The 26,456-nt window shown below is 39.0% G+C and overlaps 2 protein-coding genes across 4 annotated transcripts; one reads left to right on the top strand and one right to left on the bottom strand.

The window, feature by feature from the left end:
- Positions 1-199: 199 nt before the first annotated feature.
- LOC111562628 (receptor-type tyrosine-protein phosphatase-like N) lies at positions 200-25,533 on the bottom strand. Of its 3 annotated transcripts, none has more exons than XM_023261259.3 (13): positions 25,289-25,533; positions 18,788-18,838; positions 9,188-9,298; positions 8,997-9,105; positions 8,770-8,917; positions 7,654-8,014; positions 5,862-6,005; positions 5,747-5,781; positions 3,878-4,056; positions 3,362-3,448; positions 1,953-2,032; positions 779-843; positions 200-439 (listed from the first exon to the last, which is right to left on the bottom strand). In XM_023261259.3, exons 1-13 carry the CDS (start codon positions 25,380-25,382, stop codon positions 215-217), a joined length of 1,689 nt encoding a protein of 562 aa, XP_023117027.3. In that variant the 5' UTR covers positions 25,383-25,533; the 3' UTR covers positions 200-214. The 3 variants fall into 3 exon arrangements, with proteins under 3 accessions (XP_023117027.3, XP_054864622.1, XP_054864623.1); XM_055008647.1 differs by having other exon boundaries at positions 7,654-8,011; XM_055008648.1 differs by lacking the exon at positions 3,362-3,448.
- LOC111562631 (heme-binding protein 2-like) lies at positions 10,298-14,454 on the top strand. Its single transcript, XM_023261264.3, has 4 exons — positions 10,298-10,528; positions 10,707-10,812; positions 12,531-12,699; positions 13,924-14,454. Exons 1-4 carry the CDS (start codon positions 10,322-10,324, stop codon positions 14,093-14,095), a joined length of 654 nt encoding a protein of 217 aa, XP_023117032.2. The 5' UTR covers positions 10,298-10,321; the 3' UTR covers positions 14,096-14,454.
- Positions 25,534-26,456: the final 923 nt, after the last annotated feature.

The raw sequence follows: 26,456 nt of genomic DNA, 5'->3' as shown, positions 1-26,456 counted from the left end.
CATGGAACAGTATGTTGTCAAAAAAGGCTCAAAAAAGTCATAGAATGTCATCAAAAATGTTGCAGAAATGCTAATTACTTTTTGCTGTCTATCAGGTGTAGCAAAACCATTTCCTTCATGACTTTTAGTTTACTATGTAACTGATACTATTTATTAGTTTGATCTATTTACTAGTTATAGCCATAGTAAGAATTTCATTTGGAGGTAAACGTGTTTATCTTGTCCTCACCTGGTACTCCTGGTGGCTGAAGCTGCCTCCCTCTGGTCCCAGGCCCAGCTTCTTGGCTGCCAGGCGGTGAGCGTGGTGACGGAGGCAGGCGACGGTCATGGCCGCCACCAGGATGCCGCCGATGCAGGCCATGGCCACCAGGGTGGCAAACACCCAGCGGGAGCCGGGCTGGACTCTGGTTGCCAGGGGCAACGCCTTCGCATCATTCTTCTGTGAGAAGAAAGAATTTTATCTTCCTGTTTTCTTAGGATATTTGTCAAATTACAGTTTGATATAGCAAATATTTTCAAGATGTTTAGTTTTTAATTGCCCGTTAACTCACATATTGAATTTTGAGTACCTCAGGAACTATTAAAGATAATCTGCAACATCGACAAAATAAATGATTCTCTCACGTGGACTGAACTGACTTTATTTTCTTAAAGGAAGTAAAGATATCTGACATAAAACACAAATCTTTCAAGTGTTTCCTACAACAAAATGTATTTTTAGTGGATTTATTGTGAAATGAATGCAGACATTGTGCATCTACCAACGTTTTTATCTCACCTCTCCAACGCCGCTCTGCAGAACCTTCAGACCTGTTTCAGACTCCAGGAAGTTCTTCTCTGCAACTGAACCACATTCAGCCAATCAGCTTCAAGACTTTAGGAGATGATTCATTATCTTGTTTATTACTCCTTCCTTCCTTTCTCCCTCCCTTCCTCCCTTCCTTCCTTCCTTCCTTCCTTCATTTCGTTCCTTCCTTTATTCCTTCCTTCCTTCCTCCCTCCTTCTTGCCTTTGCTCCCTTTTTCCTTCCCTCCTTCCTTCCTTTCTTCCTTCCTTATCTTCCTTCCTTCATCTTTCTTTCCTTCCTTCCTTCCTTCCCTCTTTCCTTTTGTCTATTCTTCCTTCCTTCTTTTCCTTCCTTCCTTCAGTTATTCCTCCCTTCCTTCCTTCCTTCCTTTTGCCTTCCTTTCTTTCTTTTTTCCTTCTATCGTTCCTTCCTTCCTTCCTTATGTCTATCTTTCCTTTCTTTCTTTCTTTCTTCCTTCCTTCCTTTCTTCCTTCATTTCGTTCCTTCCTTTATTCCTTCCTTCCTTCCTCCCTCCTTCTTTCCTTCCCTCCCTTTTTCCTTCCCTCCTTCCTTTCTTCCTTCCTTATCTTCCTTCCTTCCATCTTTCCTTCCTTCCTTTCTTCCTTCCTTCCTTATTTTCCTTCCTTCCCTCTTTCCTTTTGTCTATTCTTCCTTCCTTCCTTCTTTTCCTTCCCTCCTCCCTTTCTTTCATCCTTCCTTGCTTTCTTTCTATCTTGCTTATATTCCTTCCTTCCTTCCTTCATACTTTTCTTCTTTCCTTCCTTCTATCATTCGTTCCTTCCATCCTTCCTTCCTTCCTTTCTTTCTTGCTTTTTCTTCCTTATTTTCCTCCCTTCCTTCCATCTTTACTTCCTTCCTTCCTTCCTACCACCTTTCCTTCCTTCCTTTCTTCCTCCCTTCCTTCTGTCTATCATTTGTTCGTTCCTTCCTTTCTTTCTTCCTTCCTTCCTTATTTTCCTTCCTTCCATCCTTCCTTCCATCTTTCCTTCATTCCTTCCTTCCACCTTTCCTTCCTTCCTTCCTTTTGTCTATCTTTCCTTTCTTTCTTTCTTCCTTCTGTCTATCATTCCTTCCCTTCCTTCCTTTCTTCCTTCCTTTCTTCCTTCATTTCGTTCGTTCGTTCGTTCATTCCTTCCTTCCTCACCAGCTTTTTCTGCCACGTCTGCAGCCGTCAGGTTCTTGGAGTTTGGTCTGATTCTGAAGGTGATGGAGGGTCCGACCACACTGCAGAGGAAACAACAGAACCACACATAAAGAAATGTTCTTCACTGATATATATGTATATATATATATAAGTAATTCAGAACACAGAAAATAGTTAAACGTTTAAGTTTACGTCATCAGGACCGTTGGGTTTACATTTTTGGTTGAAGTGTTGCAGGACAGAGAACGTATTTCTTAGTTAAATTAACCAGAAGAACCAGAGGGACCAGAGGGACCAGAGGAACCAGAGGGACCAGAAGAACCAGAGGAACCAGAGGGACCAGAAGAACCAGAGGGATCAGAAGAACCAGAGGAACCAGAGGGACCAGAAGAACCAGAGGGACCAGAAGAACCAAAGGAACCAGAGGGACCAGAAGAACCAGAGGGACCAGAAGAACCAGAGGAACCAGAGGGACCAGAAGAACCAGAGGGACCAGAAGGACCAGAGGGACCAGAAGAACCAGAAGAACCAGAGGGACCAGAAGAACCAGAGGGACCAGAAGGACCAGAGGGACCAGAAGAACCAGAGGAACCAGAGGGACCAGAAGAACCAGAACAAACAGAGGAACCAGAGGGGATCGAGGGACCAGAGGAACCAGAACAAATAGAGGAACCAGAGGGACCAGAGGAGAGCAGAACAAACAGAAGAACCAGAGGGACCGGAGGAACCAGAACAAACAGAGGAACCAGAGGGACCCGAGGGACCGGAGGAACCAGAACAAACAGAGGAACCAGAGGGACCAGAGGGACCGGAGGAACCAGAACAAACAGAGGAACCAGAGGGACCAGAGGAGAGCAGAACAAACAGAAGAACCAGAGGGACCGGAGGAACCAGAACAAACAGAAGAACCAGAGGGACCGGAGGAACCAGAACAGAGGAACCAGAGGGACCAGAGGAACCAGAACAAACAGAGGGACCAGAGGGACCGGAGGAACCAGAACAAACAGAGGAACCAGAGGGACCCGAGGGACCGGAGGAACCAGAACAAACAGAGGAACCAGAGGGACCAGAGGGACCGGAGGAACCAGAACAAACAGAGGAACCAGAGGGACCAGAGGAGAGCAGAACAAACAGAAGAACCAGAGGGACCGGAGGAACCAGAACAAACAGAAGAACCAGAGGGACCGGAGGAACCAGAACAAACAGAGGAACCAGAGGGACCCGAGGGACCGGAGGAACCAGAACAAACAGAGGAACCAGAGGGACCAGAGGGACCGGAGGAACCAGAACAAACAGAGGAACCAGAGGGACCAGAAGAACCAGAACAAACAGAGGAACCAGAGGGACCAGAAGAACCAGAACAAACAGAGGAACCAGAGGGACCAGAGGAGAGCAGGGCGAAGGTTCACCTGATGTTGATGAAGGAGCCGCTGGAGAGACCGATCCTCTCTGACAGCAGCTGCAGCAGGTGAACCCCTTGATTCAGACTGAGGGGGCTGCAGCAACAAAACACAACCACACACACAGACACACACTTAGACCCACAAAGACTCACAAACACACTCACGTACAGACAAATACTCACACAGATTCACACTAGACTCACACAAATACACACTGAGACTCACACAAACACACAACCGTACACACAAATACACACTTAGCCTCACAAACACACTCAGATAGACACAAATACACACTTAGACTCACACAGACTCACGCTAGACTCATACAAATACACACTTAAACTCACAAACACACTCAGATGCACACAAATTCACACTGTGACTCACACAAACACACTCAGGAACACACACTTACACTCACACAAACACTGAAACACTCACATAAAAACAACATGACATCACATGCCTCTGTTCCCTCCTCCTGATTGGCTGACCATTCAGGAAGTGAACTTTCTCTACCTCTGATTGGCCACAATGTAGCCGAACTCCTTCTGCTGGTCGACCGGCTGCTCCTGTCCCAGTTTGTCCAGTTTGGCCGCTTCACTGGGAGTCGCCTCCTTCACGGATCCTTGTGGTTTGGCGGTGGAGGGCGGAGCCTGCTGGGCGGCCATTTTGTAGGCCATCGAGCCCTCAGTGACCTGAAGAAGACAAATAAATGAAAATAACATTTACAGGAGTTTAAATCTGTTACTGAAGTTGTTTGTGATTACATGATTTCATTTTTTCTTGGTCATATGTCATTTAAATATTTTTGGATATTTGAATGAGTAAATCTAACATATATTTATAAAATCTTTAGTTATGCTGAACATTTAAATCAGGAATTAAAAGTAATAGATATGTTTTGAACATAGTTTCTTGGATTATTTTGACTGTTTTGTGACTTTTTTCAAACATTAGTATATTTAATAATGATGTTATGTATGAATATGTATACATTTAATGCTTTATTTATTTTTTCCTTTTTTGAGCTTATAAAAACCCTTTTGGGAGCTACAATCAAGTGTTTGTTTCATGTTTTGGTTATACAAAAATTTTTTTTAAAAAAATGACAAGAGAGACACAACAACTGCAAAAAAGATGCAAAATGTAAGATCAAAAAGAGACTCAGAATTACCAAAAACAGACAGAAAATGATGACAAAGAGACAAAAAAAATTGACAGCAATGAAAAAAAGAGGCCACAAAGACAAAAAAATGGTCACAAAAACACCAAATGACCACAAACAGACCCAAAAATTACCACCAAGAGACACAAATGACCATAAAAACACACAAAATGATTACAGACACAAAATGACTACAAAGAGATACAAAATGACCAAAACAGACAGAAAATGACCAAAACAGACAGAAAATGACCAAAACAGACAGAAAATGACCACCAAGAGACACAAATGACCATAAAAACACACAAAATGACTACAAAGAGATCCAAAATGACCAAAAACAAACAGAAAATGATTTCAAGGAGGCAGAAAAAAGACCTCGAAAGATAAAAAAATGAGACCACAAACAGACATAAAATGGCCATTAAAGGACACATAAAACAGAAAAAACCCAAAATTACTACACAGATAAAAAAACAATAATTAAGGTCTTTAAAGTAGATTTATTCAAACATACAGTCTCTGTATTACAAATTTACAGTTGAATTTATGAGTATTTTTCTGGTGTTCTCCAATAATTGGTTAATTAGGATGTTTTACAGATAAAAATCAATTAAACCTGAATGACCACCTGTACAGAGTTGTATATAAAAATACAGATTATAGACATAAAATGACAAGAAAATGTACCAAAAGAGGCACAAAATAACCACAAGGGGCAAATTTAATACAAAAAGAGGCAAAGTTTCCGCACAGAGACAAAAATGTGACCAAAAACCTTAATCCTTACCCCAAAAAACGTCTTACAGAGACACAGAACAACCAAAAAAACATACAAAACGACCACAAACAGACAAAAATGATCACAAAAAGACAAATAGTGAACACGAGGACACACAAAAGAACCACAAAGACACAAAATAAATGCCAAGACACAAACTAAAGGTCTTAAAACTGGCCTCTGTATATGAGATTAGTTTGATTTATGGGTATTTTATTCTCCAATAATTGGTTAATGAGGATGTTTTGCAGATAAATCAATTCAACCATAATTACCTCTTGTATAAAGCTGTACCTTGTCCAGCTGTAACGACCATATTTAGCTTTTTTATTCAATATGTTTGTTGGTTTGGACTCTGCACTGCAAAAAAATACTCTTCTACAGATAATTATATGTGAAATGTGATTTTTGAGGTAAAAAACAGACGTAACAGACTCACCTTCTTCCCTGTTGCAGCGTTATTTCCGTATTTATCTGAAAAATGTACAAAAACGTTAACGATGCAGCACATTAAAGGGAGGTTCTGGTTGACGATGTTGGCTGCTGAGGCCGACCTTTGCTCTGCTTGTATCCGTAGGAATTTTCCATCTGCAGCTGCTTCAGAGCAGCCGGCAGGTTGTTCATCTGCTCCGGAGACAGATCCTTCATGTCGAGGCCGTAGTGGTCGAGCAGCAGAGCCAATCTCTGCAGAGATCGCTCTGAAAACACAGCACAGGTCATCATGCTTCATACTGGAACTCAGCAGCACGACAGCCCGCTTTGTGGGGCTGTTTATGGTCCAGGAATGTGAAATAGTTCAATGTTTTTCTGGTCACAGTGAAGCAAAATGTGGTAAAATAATTCACAAACAGAGAAAGAATTCCACAAAATGAATACGGACACACAAAATGACATGAAAGAAGAATGTAAGACCACAAAAAGAGAGAGGAGGAGAACATGAAATGACACAAAATGACCAACAGATGGCCACAAAGAGACATAAAATGGTCAACAAAACACAAAATGAAGACAAAGACACCTAGAATTATCACAGAGATGAAGAGCGACGACAAAAATTCACAAAAGGGAGACAAAATGGTCGCACACAAAACACAAAATGACTATAAAAGTTCTAAAAAAAAACAAAAAAATCACCACAAAGAGAAAGAAAATTACTACAAAAGAAATAAATGAGGCACTAAGGGACACAAAATGAGTACAAACGGAGGTAAAAATTACCATAGAGAGAGAGAAAATGATCCAAAAAAAACATTAAATACTGCAAAACAGATCCAAAAAGATGACAAATAGAGGAAGACTACAAAGAAACACAAAAGAATCACAAAAAGACCAGAAATGAACACTATGCAAAAAATGAAATTACTACAAAAATATATAAAATGTCTACAGAAAGTTCCAGAATGATTAAAAAACATGCAAAATCACTACAAAGAGAAAGTCCCAAATTGTCTACAAAAAGTCCCAAAATGACAACAAAAAGCCACAAAATCTCTACAAAAGCCATGAAATTACAACAGAAACATGCAAAATGACTAGAAAAACTCACAAAATGACTAGAAAAAGCCACAAATGACTCAAATTGATGGCAAAACGCCATGAAATTACTATAAAAAAGATGCAAAATAATTAGAACAAGTCCCCAAATAACTACTAAAAGCCACAAAATTAGTACAAAAAGATGCAAAATGACTACAAACAGTCCCAAAATGACGACAAAACAGATCGAATGAATACAAAAAAGATTTATAATGACTTGGAAAAAAGATGAGAAAAAGCCACAAATGACTACAAAAAGCCACAAAATGACTACAAAAGCCACAAAATTAGCATAAAAACATGTAAAATTACTACAAAAAGTCCCAAAATGACGACAAAACAGATCAAATGAATACAAAAAAGATTTATAATGACTTGGAAAAAAGATGAGAAAAAGCCACAAATGACTACAAAAAGCCACAAAATGATGACAAAATGACTACAAAAGCCATGAAATTACTATATAACAATGCAAAATATCTACCTAAAGTCCCAAAATGACAACAAAAAGATGCAATATGTATACAAAAGGCCTAAAAAATGAGTACAAAAGCCATGAAATTACTACAAAAAGCCACAAATGATTACAAAAGCAATAAAGTACGATAAAAAAGTTGTAAAATGTCTACAAAAAGTCCCAAAATGACTACAAAAAGATGTAAAATGACCACAAAAAGACAAAAAAAATCACTACAGAGAAGTAAAACAGCTACAAGGAAACACAGACAACAAAACAGAGCGACAGCAGCAGAGACAGCAGCTAAATGAGTCCGAGTTGTTCAGCATGTGCTGTTTGTTGTGTTTTCTCACCGTCCAGTCCTGACAGAGCGTCGTACTCCTTCTCCGCCTTCTTCTCCGCCTCCTCCGGCTGCTCGCTCATCTGGGACACAAAGTCCTCGCCGTAGTCCAGCGGGAAGTCCAGGTCCGGGAAGAAGGAGGACGAGGAGGACGAAGAGGGGAGGCCTGCAGCCGGACCTCGGTGGGGTGAGGAAGAGGAGGAGGAGGAAGGAGAGGTGAGGTAAAGGGACAGCAGGTCCTCCAGAAGCTGCCGGTCCCGGTCCAAAGGGCTTCCTCTGGTTCTGGACCTGGACGAGGGAAACGACGGGAAGCCGGCGCTGTCATCCAGAGAGTTGAGGGAACGTTCCTCCTCGTCCTGGTAGCCGTACTGCTGCTGCAACAACAGGAAGTGGAATTAACAACATGTTAGAGTTGGTATAGACGCAAAACAGACGACTACGGAGAGACCACAAGGAGACAAAAGTGACAAGAAGGAGGTTTAAACTGGTCATGAAAACACGAACGACAACACGACTGAAAAGAGACACAAAATAACTACAAAGAGACGCAAAATGACCACAAAGAGACACAAAATGACACAAAGAGAAACAAAATAACCACAAAGACACAAATGACCACAAAGAGATGCAAAATGACCACAAAGGGATGCAAAATGACAACAAAGAGACACAAAATGACTACAAATACACACAAAATGACCACAAAGAGACACAAAAAGACATAATATCACAAAAAGACATACAAGGACCACAAAGACACAAAATGACCACAAAAAGATATAAAATGACTACAAAGAGAAGTAAATTGACCACAAAGAGGCACAAAATGACCACAAAGACACAAATGACCACAAAGAGATGCAAAATGACCACAAAGAGACATAAAATGACAACAAAGAGACACAATATGATGACAGGGAGAGACAAAATGAGCACAAAGAGACAAAAGCATTCACATAAATTACCAAAACACACCAAAGACGACCACAAAGTGACACAAAATGACCTAAACACATTGAAGACTACCACAAATAGACATAAAAATGACATAAAAAATGACCACAAAGAAAAAGAGACAAATGATGATCTTGAAAAGACACAAACCACCCAGAGACAAACCTCCCTGTACCTTGTGGAAGCTGTAGGGGTCCAGTAGAGGCGTCTGCATGTGGACTGAGGACCGGGACGGATCCAGAACCATGTAGTCCAGGTACTGCTGCATCCTGTCGGGGTCGGCTGGACCTTTGACTCTCTGAGGACCCATCAGCCTGGAGGACCTGCAGGTAAAACACCTCAGTCATCTCTGGAGCACATTGTGGTTTGTTTTAATGCAGACGACTACGGCTTGTTTCTTACTGTTTGGACGACCTCTCAGGAAGTTTGGACCGCGAGCCGCCGACGGTGGGGACGTGACTCAACTCTCGGCCGATGATGGCCTGAGTCACGTCGTCCTTCCAGGTCAGACCTGAGCGGCCGCACACAGAAACACCAACCTGTCACACCTTTATTTTGAAGGTACACTGGGCAGGATGTGTTCATGGACTCACCCTGAACCATCAGGTCTTTGAGGACCTCCTGTAGTTTGTGCAGGATGGGTACTGAGACTTGGTACTGGACGGGCTCCTGCTGAGGGTCCTGGCATTGTCCGAACAAACCGTCTGCACACAGAAACATGGAACAGGTTCATTTATGCTACTTCTGTAAGTTCATTTACTCCGAACTCTAAGCACAGACTGAAATCACAACAATAATAATTTCTCCAACTTGTTTTTCCGTCTTTAAACCAAATCACAATCATCTTAGGCAGAGCAGAGACGAAGCTACAACGCCGCCTCTGCAAAAAAGCGTTGAGGCCCATCTTAGGACCACAATGTGACACAAAATGACTACAAAAAGAGACAAAATTACTACAAAAGATCCAAAAAGTTAACACAAGATCATACATGTGACCACAAAGAGGCACAAAATTTCCAAAACACACACAGGATGTCTGCAAAGAGATAAAAGAAAACCAAAAAGAGTAAAAAAAAACACAAAATGACTTCAAAGAGCTCTAGAAAGACCACACATACAAAAAATGTACAAAAAAGCATAAAATGATCATTAAGGGAGACAAAATGACCACAAAAAGACACAAAATAACAACAAAGAGACACAAAATGACTACAAAGATACACAAAATGACCACAAAGAGACACAAAATGACCACAAAGAGACACAAAATGACTACAAAGACACACAAAATGACCACAAAAAAATCACAGATTGTGTGTTGTGTCATTGCATGCTGTATTTTGCCCTCCTCTCCTTGTCTGTGTTGTATGAGGTTTCAGATCATATCCTGAGTGTGTGTTGTCCTACAGGACAGGGACTAAATGTTCCTGTTCCTGAACACTGGCCTTCTATCCTGCAACAAGTTCCACTGCTCACAATGGAAATCAGGAAAACATTTGGACAAAGGCAGAACTTTCTGTCTGGATTTATTTTGTGAAAGAAGTGCAGCTGTGTGGTGACGTTTGCCCCGTTTGCCCCATCTGCCCCCAGGCAGGACCAGCTATGTGGGAGTGTTTGTTGGACCAGATAATCCGGTAATGTGAGATGTGACACTGCGATGAGCTTTAAAGGAGCAGGACTGCTGCTGTGAAGTCTGTCTGGAGATTCTGTCTGGAGATTCTGTCTGGATGGAGCAGCCACTGAGAGCACTGGGAGCACTGGGAGCACTGGGAGCACTGGGAGAACTGAGAGCACTGGGAGCACTGAGAGCACTGAGAGCACTGGGAGCACTGGGAGCACTGGTCCTGCTGGCTTTTTGCAATGGAGCAAATTCAACAGATGAGTTCTGTCTGAATAAGAGCTGTCCTGAGTACACAGTGGTGGAGGCGAACGAGGTGGACACACACACACACACACCTACACACACACCTACACACACACACACACACACACACACACACACCTACACACACCTACACACACACACACGCACACCTACACACACACCAGTGTGTTCTGCTACAGCGTACTGCATGTAGAGTTTGGCTAGTCTGGCGTTTGTGTTGCGTTCAGGACTTTGAGGTGCGTCGCTACGCTGCTTCTGAATGGATCACCACCAGGATGGACGCTGACGGGACGCATGACGTCATGGCTGCACATTCCAGGCTGAAGAATGCAGGTACGTCAGCGTCTCTAACCACGACTTTCACTCATACTGTACTTCTGTTGTGCCAGCGGTTAATAGAAGAGTTAGTTTAACAGTACGGTTCATGGGCTGCAACAAAAGGGCAAAAAAATGAACTTAAAAAATAATTTGGACAATTCATGTGATGTTGAATAAAACTGAATCCTCCGTAACAGTGAATGTACTGGCAGCTCATTGCATGAACAATTTCCTGTAATTACACATTGAAATGTTTTGTTATGGGCGAGTCCTCGGTTTATGACCTACCTTCCATTGTTAGGTGGAACTAGTTGGCGAGCAGAGCGGATGAATACGTCGACATGTGGTGCTATTAGACCGCTTTGTTTACATTCACTGATTCACTGCTTGACATTAAACCGCATTTTTACTGAAAGGATTAAAAGCATTTTGTCTGTTGGACTCGTACAGTGAAAAACAGCCTGCAGCACACAATGATTCAACAAGTAGAGCTGGCAGAAAACTGAAGTCGAGGTCTACAGAGGTCAAATTAACACAAACAAACAAAGAAAGGGACACTAAATCACTAGAAGGAGACAAACAACGACAATAAAGGCATAGAAAAGGTGAAAAGACAGACAAAAGAGCACTTTGGAGGAGAAAAATTAGCACAAAAGTATGCAAAAATTACTAAAAAGTAAAAAATGAGGCCACAAAGAGACACAAATGCTCACCAAAAACCATAAAATTACCACAAAGAAACACAAAATTCCTACAAGGAGACACATATGACAATAAAGAGACAACAAAATGAAAATAAAGGGACAATGAAGTGCTAGAGACAAAAAGCGACCGGAAAAGACGCAAAATTTCCAAAAAGAATAAAAACAAGACCACAAAGACACACAAAATGGCCACTAAAACCATAAAGTTACCACCAGGAGACGTAAAATCATTACATAATGAAAGTAAAGGGACAATAAAGCACTAGAGAGATGAAAAGTGACCAGAAAAAGATTTAAAATGACCAAAAAGAATAAAAAATGAGGCCACAAAGACACAAAATGACCACAAAGAGACATGTTCTGTTATGGGGGGGGTCCTCGGTTTACACTGACGTTGTTCCATCGCTACATCAGAACTGGTTACAAGGAACTAGTTGATGAGCAGAGTGGATGAATACATCGTCACACGGCGCTATCAGGCGGCTTTGTTTCCATTCTCTGGTTGGACGCCATCTTGGATTGTGCTACATTCGCTAACTTTTAGTCCTTCATTATGGCTCAGTCAGACTCTTCTGATGGCAGCTGTACTGAAATGTAAACCGATGGATATTATGATGTACGAAAAGGCTGCTTGGACTTACAGCAAAAATCGTCGAGAACTTCTTGTATTTAACAGTGAGTCTACAGCAAAAAGAAAAATAACAAGAAAAAGAAACAACTGTTGGTGTACTTTTATTTATAATAAAAAAACAAACATTTGTGAGCAATGAATGGTGTATGTATGACATTTTCTGTTATTTAATGATAAATCTACAGTTTAAAAACTGAAAATGTTCAATAAATCCATAAAATAACAGAAAACGTGGTGACAGCTGATTAACATAAAAACTTCTGGTTTTCCTACTAGATTTTTTTCTAATGCTAGCGAGAACAAAAACTGTACTTGTGTTAAACATGTACTTCCTCCTCAGAAAGCTGCCTTTGGTCCTCATGCTTGCTGCTGTTTTGTATCACCTCTGTCTGCTCCAGGTTTTCAGTTCCATTCTGCTGCCTGGCCTGCACTGATCACCCACACTGAAGCTGAAGACGGACCTCAGTGGTTCCTGTCCTGGTTTGTTCCTCCAGACACCACAAAGCCTGAAAGCTCTGATCCATCAGTCACGCTGCAGAACAAACCTGCAGCCACCGTGTACGTCAAGTGAGTACAAACCACTTCTATTCTTTGTACCACCACTTTTATTTCATGCATTTACAGCGGACCAAGAAAAGTTTTGGGACGCTCCACACATTTGTGAAATATTGCATTAAGAATCACTCTTAGGTCTTCAAGTGTTTTCTTTTAGTACACAAAATGACCACAAAGAGGAAAAAATGACATAAAAAAGGCACAAAATGACGGCAAAGAGACACGAAATGATCACAAAGAGGAAAAAATGAGATAAAAAAAGGCACAAAATGACGGCAAAGAGACACAAAATTATCACAGAGACACAAAATTATCCCAAAGAGGAAAAAATGAGATTTTAAAAAAACCCACAAATAACCAGAAAGTCACAAAATGACTACAAAGACACAAAATGACCACAAAATGACCAGAAAGAGACACAAAATGACCACAGACACAAAATGAAAACAAAGAGACACTAAATGGCCACAAGGAAAAACAAAAAGATTACAAAGACACACAAAATCACCACAAAGAGGAAAAAGATTATAAAAGTCACAAAATGATCACAAAAACACACACAATTAGACAAAGAGACACAAAATGACAACAAAGAGGAAAAAATGAGAATCAAAAACGACACAAAACAACTACAAAATGACACAAAATGACCAGAAAGAGACACAAAATGACAACAAAGAGGAAAAATGAGACTAAAAAAGACACATAATGACCACAAAAAGACACATAATGACCACAAAAAGACATAAAATGACTACAAAGACAAAAAAGAGATTCAAAAAAAAGCACAAAATGACTAAAAAGAGACACAAAATGATCACAAAAAGACACAAAATGACCACAAAGAGGAAAAAATTTGAATAAAAAAGACACAAAATGACCACAAAAAGACACAAGAGAGTTTAGTTTTGTTAGTTTTTCTTGTAAACCACAAATAAATGAAAAACACAATTTGTGTGTGTTTCTTTCTGTCTAATGCAGTCACACCTTTTGAAACAAAAGAAAGATTTTTCCACAAATATTTCATGATAACGTTTGAGATTGTGTAAAATTTTAAGGGTGTCTGAAAACTTCTGAACTTTTCTTAAATGAGGACATTTCTGAGTGACTTCAGACTTTTGAATGGTAACGTTTATGTATAGATTTGTTTTTTAATGACACTCAGAACTAAATCGCACAGCGAATGATGAATTATGAACTAACAGTCTATGGTTTTGTTGCGTTGTTCGTCCTCAGGGTTTTCGACGGTACTCCAAGTCGTGAGCGTGGTCTGGAAAAGGCAAAGCTTCTTCAGAATGCCTTGGAAAAAGCTGGGAAAAGCTTTGATTCCAGCACTTATGTTGGGGCTGGCTATGAGAGCTACTTCTCTTTGTTCCACCACAATGAAATCTGGATCTACGCTGAGTAACAGCAGCAGACTGTCTGCTGCGATTGTTGTTTGCTTGTTGTAAAATGTCAGGAACATCCAGCTAAATCCCAAACACACTGCGCTCTTCTTACAGCAGCAAAGTGTCACTGATCTGATGCAGCTGCAGATAAATACGCTGCACTGCTTCTCCTGAACGACACAAACCAGTTTCTGGAATGTTGTGCCATTTACCAGCAGTCGCTTCCTACATACTAAAAAGAATTGGTATCTGTGGGCTACTGCTGCGCTATTGATGGAACCGTATCTCTGTGGTGTTAATGCAGATGATAAATGCTGTCCGATCAAAGTTTCTGCTGTCAATCAAAAAACGTGCCAATAAAGTTCAGTTCCTGCCTGAACCTGTGAGCTCCATGACAGTTTATCTTTGAATGCAAATGTGAAGACGTTACTCTGTGTGTCAACTAAAAAATAATGCAGTTATTGAGAGGTGACGCCACAGGAAACACAAAAAGATTACAAAGACAAAATGACCACAAAAAGACACAAAGCGACCACAAAGAGACACAAAATGACCACAAAGGGACACAAAATTACCTCAGACACAAAATGACCACAAAGAGACACAAAATTACCTCAAACAGACACAAAATGACCACAAAGAGACACAAAAGGACCTCAAACAGACACAAAATGACCACAAAGAGACACAAAATTATGACAAAAAGAAACAAAATTAACTTATATAAACACAAAAAGATTACAAAGACACAAAACGACTACAAAGAGGAAAAAAATTGATTAAAAGTGATGCAAAATGCCCACAACAAACACAAAATTACCACAAAGAGAGACAAAATGATCACAAAGACAAAAAATGATCATAAAGAGACACAAAATTATGGCAAATAGACACAAAATGACCACAAAAACACACAGAATGACCATAAATAAGCACAAAAAGATTACAAAGACACAAAACGACTACAAAGAGGAAAAAATAAACAAGACAAAAAATGGTCACAAACACAAAATGACCACAAAGACACAAAATAACCACAAAGAGAGAAAAATGATAAACAAAAACTTCCATTTTGTGCTTTTAGCATGCTAGTTAAAAGATTAGCATCCAAATATCAGATGGTTTCTGCAAAACAGACAACAAATCAGACGGTTGAGGACATTTTTAAGGTGTGTTTTTAGCCAGTGTGGCTAATCTGCTAGCATGACGGGGGCGGAGCTTATATTGTTTGTTTACATGCTCTGATTGGCTGTTATCAGACTGTAGCTGGGGTTCTCTTTGTCTACTCAGTGTCTCTGATAAAAGTAACACACATCTGCAGTGTATAGCAGGGATACACCACTACACACACACACACACACACACACACACACACACACACACACACACACACACACACACACACACACACACACTCCGTATATATGTACAGAAACAGAAACACAATCAGCTTCACACATGTGGACAAAAAACACACACACTCTGGTACTCTGTGTGTGTGTGTGTGTGTGTGTGTGTGTGTGTGTGTGTGTGTGTGTGTGTGTGTGTGTGTGTGTGTGTGTGTGTGTGTGTGTGTAGGCCGTGTGGTGAGTCATCACTCCTGCATCTCTTTCAAACACACATGAGGGAGACACACGGTCGTCAGGCAAGTGATGTCACTGTTGTCATAGAGACGGCCAGGGCGGGCTGTGATTGGCTGAGGGCGTGTGATGGAGGGAGACCTTGTTTACTCTTTTCCTCTCTCCTCGTTTCTGTGTTCACTCTGGAAAAGATGCTTTTTAATCTCACCAGCCGGTGATAAAAACGAGAAATAAATGAAAAGTAAAAACTCCTCACTCAGCAGCTCGTTTTTATCTCTTTTTTCCGTCTCCGTCTTCACGTCCTCCTCTTCCTGCCGCTTTATCACCACCTCCATCTTTCCATCTCTCCATGACGAATCTCATTTTTCACATTTCATCGCTCGCACACGTCACTTCCACAGATAAGTGTGAAAACACACAGTGACGTTCAATTCGGTCTAAAGAATTCAGAGATTCAACAAGAATTACAGCAGATTAGAGAAACAAAATAGGTGCTTTGTTAAAGCAGCTTATATTAGTGCTTTAATCCAGATTACAGATGTTTTAAGACACGATACTTGATGATTTGATGACCCACAATGCTCTCTGCTTGCTTGATAGTCTGCATAACTACCTCCTGTGGCTGCTCCAGCACCAAACAGAACAAATAAGCTGCAGTACCTGGAGGCTCCACCTGGTGGCGCCACCAGATACTGCAGCTAATTCACAATGACACGCACCTCCTTCGTCTTCTGCCTTATTACTCAACGCAGCTTTAATTTAGTAAATTAATAAAAGAGGCGAATCAATAAAGGAATAATGATTAGCATCCTGAAAGATTAGTGGCTGCTAGCGGACGAGCTAGCTAGCTAGGCTGTTAGCTTGTTAGTTAAAAGATTAGCATCTGAATATGCTAATCTGACTATCAGACACAAAGAGACACAAAATGACCACAAAGAGACACAAAATGAAAACAAAGAGACACAAAATGAAAACAAAGAGACACAAAATGACCACAGAGACACAAAATGAAAACAGTCACAAAATGACCACAAAGAGACACAAAATGACTACAAAGAGACACAAAATGAAAACAAAGAGACACAAAATAAAAAACAAAGAGACACAAAATGACCACAAAGAGACACAAAATGAAAACAGAGTCACAAAATGAAAACAAAGAGACACAAAATAAATACAGAGACACAAAATGACCACAAAGAGATACAAAATGACCACAAAGAGAAAAAAATTACCACAAAGAGACACAAAATGAAAACAAAGAGACACAAAATGACCACAAAGAGAAAAAAATGACTACAAAGATACACAAAATGACTACAGAGACACAAAATGACGACAAAGAGCCACAAAATGACCACAAAAAGACATAAAATGATCACAGACAAAAAATGACTATAAAAAACACAAAATGACAACAAAGAAACACAAAATGATCCTAAAAAGACACAAAATGACCACAAAGAGACACAAAATGATCACAAAAAGACACAAAATGACTATAGAGACACAAAATGACCACAGAAAGACACAAAATGACTTCAAACAGACACAAAATAACAACAAAGAGACACAAAATGACCAAAAAAATACACAAAATGACTACAAACAGACACCAAATAACAACAAAGAGACAAAAAAAATGACCACAAAGAGACACAAAATGACCATAAAGAGACACACAATGACCCCAAGCCATTTTGAATCTTTTTGTAGTCATTTTGTGTCTTTTCGTAGTTTTTGGAGTCCTTTTGCAGCCTTCTATAGTTATTATGTGACTTGTTGTAGTCAAATTGAAATCTTTGTAGTAATTTTGTGTCTTTTTTCAGTTATTTTGCAGCATTTTGTTGTCATTTTGTGTTTTTCTGTGGTCATTTTGAATGTTTTAGTAGTCATTTTGTGGCATTTTGCATACATTTTTAGGCTTTCGTCATCATTTTGTGGCTGCTTTGATTAATTTAGTGGCTTAAATTTTATTTATAGGCAGGAGAGTTGACGATGGAGGACTACTAAATGTTCCCGTAGAACAAAACATCCTGGAGACGGAGAAGCAACGATGCAGCTCATCGTTCAGACATCCTGGTGCTCGTTCTTATCATGGCATCATGTCTGATTTCCAGCTCCTGACCGGGTGATGGACAGAAGCCACGTCAGAGCTTCCTGCAGCCTTGACAGGAACCTGCTGCGATTGGTCCGTTTGCTATTCGCATCACGCTGCATTCAGGGACAATACGAGCCGTCGACGTCAGCCTCACGCAGGGAGTCAGACGCTGGAAAAAAGGGATTTTCTACCCAGCGGCAGCAGGAACTCCAGACTCTCCTCAGCAATGTGGCCCAGTTTCTGCTGGTCTTCCTGGGCCAGATGAGATATATAATCCCTCCACAGTGTCCAAACCACAGCAGCTTTCAGTCTGTTTCACCTTCAGTAGAAAATATTCTACAAAATCTGTGAAGATTGAGGGACGTGCAACAGTTCTGTCATTTATTTATGTGTTCTATTTGTGTTCTCTCCTACATGTAGACTCTTCCTTAGGATTTATACCGTCCTTCCAAATATGAAATTCACTCTATGAGGCTCTGGAATGAACTGTCACGTTTGTGAAAATAAACAAAAGCCCAGAGTTTAAATGATGCAAACCAACTGTACAGAAAAGCAAGCGACAAACCAACAGACTCCTCCTGACAAAGAAGCACAAACTAACTACAAACAGATACAGAATCAACAAAACTAGTTTAAAACAAAAACAGGAAAAACAAAAAAGGCCAGAAGATGCTGTCAGTATAAAATGTTCTACCTTGCTTGGATGGAGGCGTTTAACTAGAAAGATTTAGCAACAAAACTGATCTGACTCTGTAAAACGTGAAAAAAAAGAAACCAGTGTTGCATACAAGCCCCAAAAAAACAGCCAAAAGATGGAAAATTATGACAAAAAGTCCCAAAATGACTCCAAAAGCCATATAATGACTACAAAAAAATGCAAAATCACTACAAAAAGCCATAAAATTACTACAAAAAAGCCACAAATTTATGACAAAAAGACATAAACCAACCACAAAAGACATAAAATGACTACAAAAAGGCCTGAAAAGATAACAATGTTTGTGTTTATGGACTTTAAAAACAACACTCACCATCGTTGCACAGCTGACCTCGGGGACAGAGCTTCTTCTCAAACAAACAACCTGCAGAGACAAAATAAAGGAAAAATTTCACACAAACTGACATTTACAAGCAACCTCCTGATAAAATGAACATGAAGTTTAGAATAAAACTCAGTTTTACTAATAAACACATCAAATAAAGCGTTTCCTCCCTTTAAATCCAGATCTTTTAATGGCTTCAATGTTATTGTTTTTTTATTTTAAACCATTTTTCACATGAAAAGCAGCAATAATTTTGGACTTTAGGAGAAAATGTTGCTACTTTTCAACATGTTTGGTGTTCTTTTTGGAATTTAGGCCTCGTATATGAACAGGAACATGTCAGAATTAGCATTGACATTTGATTCCAAATGACTACAAAAGCCACAAAATGATGACAAAAGCCTGGAAATGAAAACAAAAAGGCAAAAAAAATGACTACAAAAAGCTCCAAAACAACTGCCAAAAATGCAAAATAATTACAGAAAAACACAAAATGACAATTGGAAGCTGCAAAATAACTACAAAAAGTCACAAAATGATTATAAAAAGATGCAAAACAACCACAAAAGCCACAAAATTAATCAAAAAGGCCATAAAATTAATCCAAAAAAGCCACAAAATGACTACAAAAAGCTCCAGAATGACTAGAAAAGAAAATAGGTGGAAAACCCAGACAAAAAGTCACAAAATGACTAAATGACAAAAAGATGCAAGATGACCACAAAAGCCACAAAATTAATCAAAAAAGCCACAAAATCGCTACAAAAGACACAAAATGACTACAAAAAGCTTTAAAATGACAACAAAAGCCATAAAATGACTACAAAAAGATTAGAAATGACAACAAATCACAGAATTAATGCAAAAAAGCCAAAAATTACTACAAAAAGCTCCAAATGGCCAAAGAAAAACAGTAAATGACTACAAAAAGGAACAAAATTAATTTAAAAAAGCCTGAAAACGACTACAAAAGTTACAAAATGACAACAAAAACATTCAAAATGACTACGAAAGGCATAAAATGGCACGTTGGGAACCCTTCAGGACGGATGCTGTCGTCAGTTTTGTGTTGCTAAGAGTCTGCAGATGGACCTGAGAGCTTGTGTTTGTGTTACTGCTGACCTTTTACCAGCAGCTGATCTGTCGCCAGGCAGTAAACAGCAGCCGCTCTCTTTATTTCACTTCATTAAGGTTTATGTAATCCTGAGATAACTGGAGGGAGGACGGCAGGAAGAACGAATCACCTGTTCTACCAGGATTCCTGCTCTTCAGTTCTAGTTACTGTCACAGAGGCTGAACATTTCACATTCCTTCAACAACAAACATCTGTAAAAACGCTAATAATTAAACGTGCAGCCTTAAAACGGAGACGTAGGTCGATCAGAAGCCTTTAGAGGAGAGTGTCGTTGGATTTCACAGGTTTGGACAAAGTGAAAGTTGGCCCAGTAACTGTTGCTAGACTTTGGTTTCAGTTTCTCTGTCTTAGAATTTCTCAACCAGAAGAGTTGGCTTCATTTTTTCAGAAAAGCCATAAAATGACAACAAAAGCCTAAAAATGTATGCCAAAAAGCAACAAAATGACTACAAAAAGCTCCAAAACAACTACAAAAGATTTAAAAAAACACAGAAAAACACAAAATGATGACAAGAAGCTGCAAAAAGCTATAAAATGACTCATCTCTTTGTCATTGGTTAGCATCTCTTTTTCATTGGTTAGCATCTCTTTCTGGTCTTTTTACATGTCTTTGTAGTCATTTTCCATTTATTTACGTTGGTTTACCAGCTCTTTTCCATGGGTTTGTGTCTCTTTCTGGTCGCTTTGTGTGTCTCTGCTGTTGTTTTATACCTTTTTGTATTAATTTTGCATCCCATTTAGCCAGTTTTAATCTCCTTTAGGTCATTTTTGTGTCTTTTTCAGTCCGTTTTACATCTGTTTTCATTAGGGAGGATGTCGTTCTGGTGGACTCCAGGTTCTGATCCTGGTCTCAGTAATCTGTCCCTGCTTGTGGGTCATTGTTGGAGATAATATGGAAAATGTTGCTTTGCATTGCAGCTGTTTTCTGAACCTCTGAGTGTTGGTCCCATTACATAATATTTCCAAACATTTGCTAAAAACCTGTGGAGAAGCTGAACTCCACCCTCAGATAATCATCTCCTTTTATCGTCCATTAACCTGCTGCCAGACTGATTCCAGAGCTGTTTTCATAGCGGTGCTGTGACAGGGTGAGTCAGCCTGGAGGGAGCAGACTAACGCCTGGACAGCGCTGCAGAGTGGCAGCCAGGTTACAGCCTCAGCTCGGTTAACCTTCCAACTCCTACCTTTATCTCGGCTCGGACTAATCGCTGTGACTGGAGTTCGCCTTGCAGTTACTTCAGAAATATAACCCAGTGCTGAAATATCACAGACCTCCACAGCTACCGAACAGATAATCTGGTTTCAGTTCCTGCAGGAGTCGTAAATGAATTCAAGAGACTCATTTTTTCTTTTTGCTCGCGGAGTTTCCAAATAATAAAGTATCAGGATGGTGGATCTGAAAGATTTAATATTATCTGTTGTTCACTGTCTGTAGTGCTGAAACAGACTATTTACTGTGGTGCTGGAACAGTCTAATGACTGGCTGTGGAGCTGAAACACTCTATTTACTGTCTGTTGAGCTGAAACTGTCTATTTACTGTCTGTTGAGCTGAAACTGTCTATTTACTAGATATGGAGCTGAAACAGTCTATTTAATGTAGAGCTGAAACAGTTTATTACTGGCTGTGATGCTGAAACAGTCTATTTACTGTCTATAAAGCTGGAACAATTTGTTTACTGGTTGTGGTGCTGAAATAGTCTATTTACTGAATATGGAGCTGAAACAGTCTATTCACTGAAACAGTCTATTTACTGGCTGTGGTGCTAAAATAGCCTATTTACTGAAACAGTCTGTTTACTGGCCGTGGTGCTGAAATAGTCTATTTACTGAAAGAGTCTATTTACTGGCCGTGGTGCTGAAATAGTCTATTTACCATGGAACTGAAACAGTCTAATTACCGTGGTGCTGAAACAGTCTATTTAATGTCTATAAGGCTGAGCCACTTGTCTATTTACTGGAATATTCTATTTATTGTCTATTTGCTGAAACGGTGTATTTGCTGAAGAAGACTATTTGCTGGATAAGTCTATTTCTTATGCATAAAGCTGGACCTGTCTATTTACTGAATCAGTCTATTTACTGTCTATAGAGATGAAACTGTCTATTTACTATAAAGATGGACCTGTCTATTTGCTGGAACAGTCTATTTACTGTCTATAGAGCTGAAACAGTGTATTCACTGAAGTAGTCTATTTACTGAATCGGTCTATTTACTGTCTATAGAGATGAAACTGTCTATTTACTATAAAGATGGACCTGTCTATTTGCTGGAACAGTCTATTTACTGTCTATAGAGCTGAAACAGTGTATTCACTGAAGTAGTCTATTTACTGAATCGGTCTATTTACTGTCTATAGAGATGAAACTGTCTATTTACTATAAAGATGGACCTGTCTATTTGCTGGAACAGTCTATTTACTGTCTATAGAGCTGAAACAGTCTATTTACTATAAAGCTGGACCTGTCTATTTGCTGGCACCATGCCCTTCCATGGAGGAGGAGGAAACCATCAGTGAGCAGACGGAGATCGGCTCTGACTCATATCTGATGGCTTTTATTTTGCTTTTAGTGATTTTATTGACAGTAACAGCAGCTGCACGTCGACTCACAACCAGAAAATACTTCACCTCTCCTGGAAGTGGGACCAGAAAGCACATTTTCAGATTGTTTTACTAGTTTCTGACTACCGGAGCAGCTTTCAACATCTCATTTTGGGTTTTTTTGGTCTATTTTTGGTCATTCCTTCTATTCCTGACTGTTTTCTGTCTGTTTTCAGCAGTAATTTGTCTATTTTCTGCTTGCTTTCAGTTGTTTTTGTCATCATTTTGTCTCTTTTTCATTATTTTCATGTTTTTGTGGATGCTGTGTGTCTCTGTGTGGTTTTTATGACTATTTTTGTTCATTTTGTGTCTCATCAGTGGGTCTTTTTAATTTCTTTTTCCTTCTGTGATCATTTTACATGTATTTTGTTCAGTTTTTTTTATTAGATTCTGCGTCTCCGTGGTCATTTGGAACGTTTGTGATTGTTTGCAGTTGAGTCATTTTCTCTCTTCTTGTTTGTTTTGGGTTTTTTTTTTGCATTTTTTGGTTGTAGCTTTACATCATTTCTCATCATTTTGCATCTTTTTCTAGTTTTTTGTTATCAGTTTGTATGTTCTGTCACATTTTTGAAACCTTTTGTGGTCATTTTTGCATTTTTTGGTTGTCATTTTCTCTCCATCAGTTTTTTTTTTTGCATTTTTTTGCAGTAATTTTACATCTTTGTGTAGTAATTTATGGGCTTTAGATATTCCCTTTTCAGCTTCTTGCAGTAATTTTGCATCATTTTCTTATCATTCTGCATGATTTTCTAGTTAGTTTTTAGTCATTTTCTATCTTCTGTCACGTTTTTGAAACTTTTTCTGGTCATTTTTGCAGCATTTAGTCATCACTATCTCTCTTTTTTCTCTTTTCTCATCATTCTGCATGTTTTTCTAGTCATTTTGTATCTTCTGTCACATTTTTGAGGCTTTTGCATTTTTTTAATCATAATTTTACAATTTTTTGTAGTAATTTGGGACTTTAGATATTCCCCTTTCAGCTTCTTGTACTAATTTCACATCATTTTGCATCTTTTTCTCGTCATTTTGTAACTTGTTTCACATTTTACAGCTTTTATTTGTCATTTTCTCTTTCTTTTTGTGTTTTGCTTTTTTTGTAGTATTTTTGCATCATTTTCTCATCATTTTGCATGTTTAGTCATTTCTTATCTTCTGTTATACTTTTGAGTTTTTTGTGGGTTTTTTTTTTGCAATTTTAGTCGTCATTTTCTCTGATTTTTGATTTTTTATAAACATTTTTTGTATTGATTTTCCAGCTTTTTAGAGTAATTTGGGGCTTTAAATATTACCTTTTCAGTTTTTTACAGTCATTTTGCATCTTTTTCTAGTCATTTTGTCATCACTACGCATGTTTTTCTAGTTATTTTGTCATCATTTTGTATATTCTGTCACAATTTTTAGGCTTTTTGTGGTGATTTTGTTAGATTTTTCAATAGTTTCTTGCAGTAATTTTACAGCTTTTGAAAGTAATTTGGGGCTTCAGATATTCCTTTTTAGCTTCTTGCAGTAATTTGCATCTTTTTCTCATCATTATGTATCATCTTTCACATTTTTGCAGCTTTTAGTCATCATTTTTTCTTTTGTTTTGTTGGGGTTTTTTTGCATTTTTTGTAGCAGTTTTACATCTTTCTATAATAATTTGCGCTTTAGAAATCACCTTTACAACTTCTTGCAGTAAATTTGCATATTTTTCTAGTTATTTTTTAATCTTCCGTCACATTTTCTTGCAGCTTTCAGTGGTAATTTTTCTCTTTTTTTGTGTTTTGCTTCTTTTGTAGTAATTTTCCAAGTTTTTGCAGTAAAATTGCATAATTTTCTCGGAAATTTGCATGTTTTTCTAGTTATTTTTTTAGTCATTTTGTATATTCTGTCACATTTTTTAGGCTTTATAGGGTCAATTTTGCAGTTTTTAATAGACATTTTCTCAGGTTTTTCATTTTTTTGTTGTAATTTTGCATCATTTTCTAGTTATTTTGATGTAATTCTGGGCCTTTTTAAAAATAATTTTGCAGCTTTTAGTAGTCATTTTCTGTCTCTTCTTTGTGTTCTGCTTTTTGTTGCAGTAATTTTCATGTTTTTCTAGTTATTTTCTAGTCGTTTTGTATCTTCTGTGGTCATTTAAGCGTCTATATGTCGTTAATAATTCATGTTTTGGCCTCGGGGCTCCTGTTAAACTCCTCCATCCTACACATTTACTTCCTGCTGCTGCTGTTCTCCTGTTTGTTGTTGCTCAGAGAACAACAAAATGATTCATCCAGACGCATCCAGGCGACCCTCGGTGACGCAAGAAGACAGATGAGCGGATAAACGGGAAAAGAAGACGCAAAATAAAAGAAGCTTGAATGAGAAGTCTGGAGGTTTGGTGCACAAAAAGCGACACGAATCACACATTTTGCAGGGATGCAACAGCAAAAAGGCAACTTATTGTGGTATTAAAATGAGAATTTTACATCCAGGTTGGTGTTTTTCTGCTATTTTACGCGTCAACAATCCACTTTAACGCACCGACATGCGGAGGAAAAACTGACAAATCCTGCAGGGGATTTAGGAGAAAACCTGTTTATCAGTTTATAAATGTTAAAACACGCAGCAGAAATGATAAAAGAGGCAAACTCCAAACTCTCCGGTGCTACAGGAGCACCGCAGCAGGGCTCAGCCGGAGGGCAGGTCGTGATTTACGCACCGCGCCTCTCCAGCAGGTTCATTAAGGAGGGGAGTCAATCCGTCTCCATCCGACCGGATCGGGGGCTTACCGTGTCGGGCGGCCGCGCACAGCCGGCAGGAGGCGGTGAGGAGGAGGCACAGAGCCGCCCAGAGCCGCGGAGACCGCATGGTAGCATCCAACATCCACCGGAGCGACGAGGGGGAGAGAAGCCGCCGCTGGAGCTCCTCTACTGGGTCTCCATGTCCGGGGAGACGCCGCTGCTGCTGCCGGAGGTCTGGAGGAGAGAAGAGGAGAGAAGAAGAGGAGGAGGAGGAGGAGGAGGAGGAGGAGGAGGAGGAGGAGGAAGAAGAGGGAGGACATGGACCACAGGGGGCGCTACAGCCGAGGAAACATCCACCATAATAATAATAATAATAATAATAATAATAATAATAATAATAATAATAATAATAATAATAATAATAATAATAATAATACATCCACTAGAATTAAAGACCGAACATTCCGAGTCCTTTAAATTCATAAATAACAAAAGCAAACCTATATAAATATCCTATTCTGTCCAGTGATAATTAATGATGTCCAGCATAGGGTTGGAGGACCTCCAAAAGGTCACCAGATAAACCTGAGGGGTCCTGAGATGATTAATAGGAGAGAAAATTACATTTTCACCCCCTTATTTGGGATGAATATTAAAAAATAAGCCACTTTAGGCCTCCAAAGTCAGAAGTCTAGAACTGAAATGTCTCATTGGAGAGTCTGATAATAACTTTTAGTGTTTTAACTAAAAATAAATGATTAATTTTTCTCAAACAGAGGGAAAATTTGTAAAAAATAATGCAAATGGCTGCAAAATAAATGAATTTTTTTGCTGATTTAAACTGAGGAAAAACGGTGTAATTCTACAGTCTTCTTGTAAAAGAGAAAATTACTTAAATAAATAAATCCCTTTAAAAAAAAAAAAAACTGTATCTGGCAGTGAGGGAGCCAAAAAAAATGTTAGGCAAAAAAAGGTAAAACATTGTAAAATTAAAACTGTAAAATAAAATAAAATAAAATTTAAAAAGGAAAAAGAATTCAAATATATGTTAAACATTTTGTTTTAGTATTTTCTAGCTGATTTAAATATAGTAAAACTGTATAAATGTACAGTCACACACTACAGAAAGTTACTGAAATCACTATTTTCCCAGGTTTGTTTACATATCTACATAGAAACAATTTAATATCAACTTAAGAATAAACAAATGGAAAAA

This window comes from Amphiprion ocellaris, chromosome 24 (genome assembly GCF_022539595.1).
Source record: "Amphiprion ocellaris isolate individual 3 ecotype Okinawa chromosome 24, ASM2253959v1, whole genome shotgun sequence".
Taxonomy (NCBI): domain Eukaryota; kingdom Metazoa; phylum Chordata; class Actinopteri; family Pomacentridae; genus Amphiprion; species Amphiprion ocellaris.
This window is presented reverse-complemented; position numbering and strand designations above follow the sequence as displayed.

Coding starts and splice junctions, on each gene's coding strand:
- LOC111562631 (XM_023261264.3), top strand. CDS start 10,322: ATGGAGCAGCCACTGAGAGCACTGGGAGCACTGGGAGCACTGGGAGCA. Junction 10,529..10,706: donor CAGTGGTGGAGGCGAACGAG/GTGGACACACAC, acceptor TGTTGCGTTCAG/GACTTTGAGGTGCGTCGCTA. Junction 12,700..13,923: donor GCAGCCACCGTGTACGTCAA/GTGAGTACAAAC, acceptor GTTCGTCCTCAG/GGTTTTCGACGGTACTCCAA.
- LOC111562628 (XM_023261259.3), bottom strand. CDS start 25,382: ATGTTGGATGCTACCATGCGGTCTCCGCGGCTCTGGGCGGCTCTGTGC. Junction 9,299..18,787: donor AGGTCAGCTGTGCAACGATG/GTGAGTGTTGTT, acceptor TTCTGTGTGCAG/ACGGTTTGTTCGGACAATGC. Junction 3,449..3,877: donor TACATTGTGGCCAATCAGAG/GTAGAGAAAGTT, acceptor TTGTTGCTGCAG/CCCCCTCAGTCTGAATCAAG.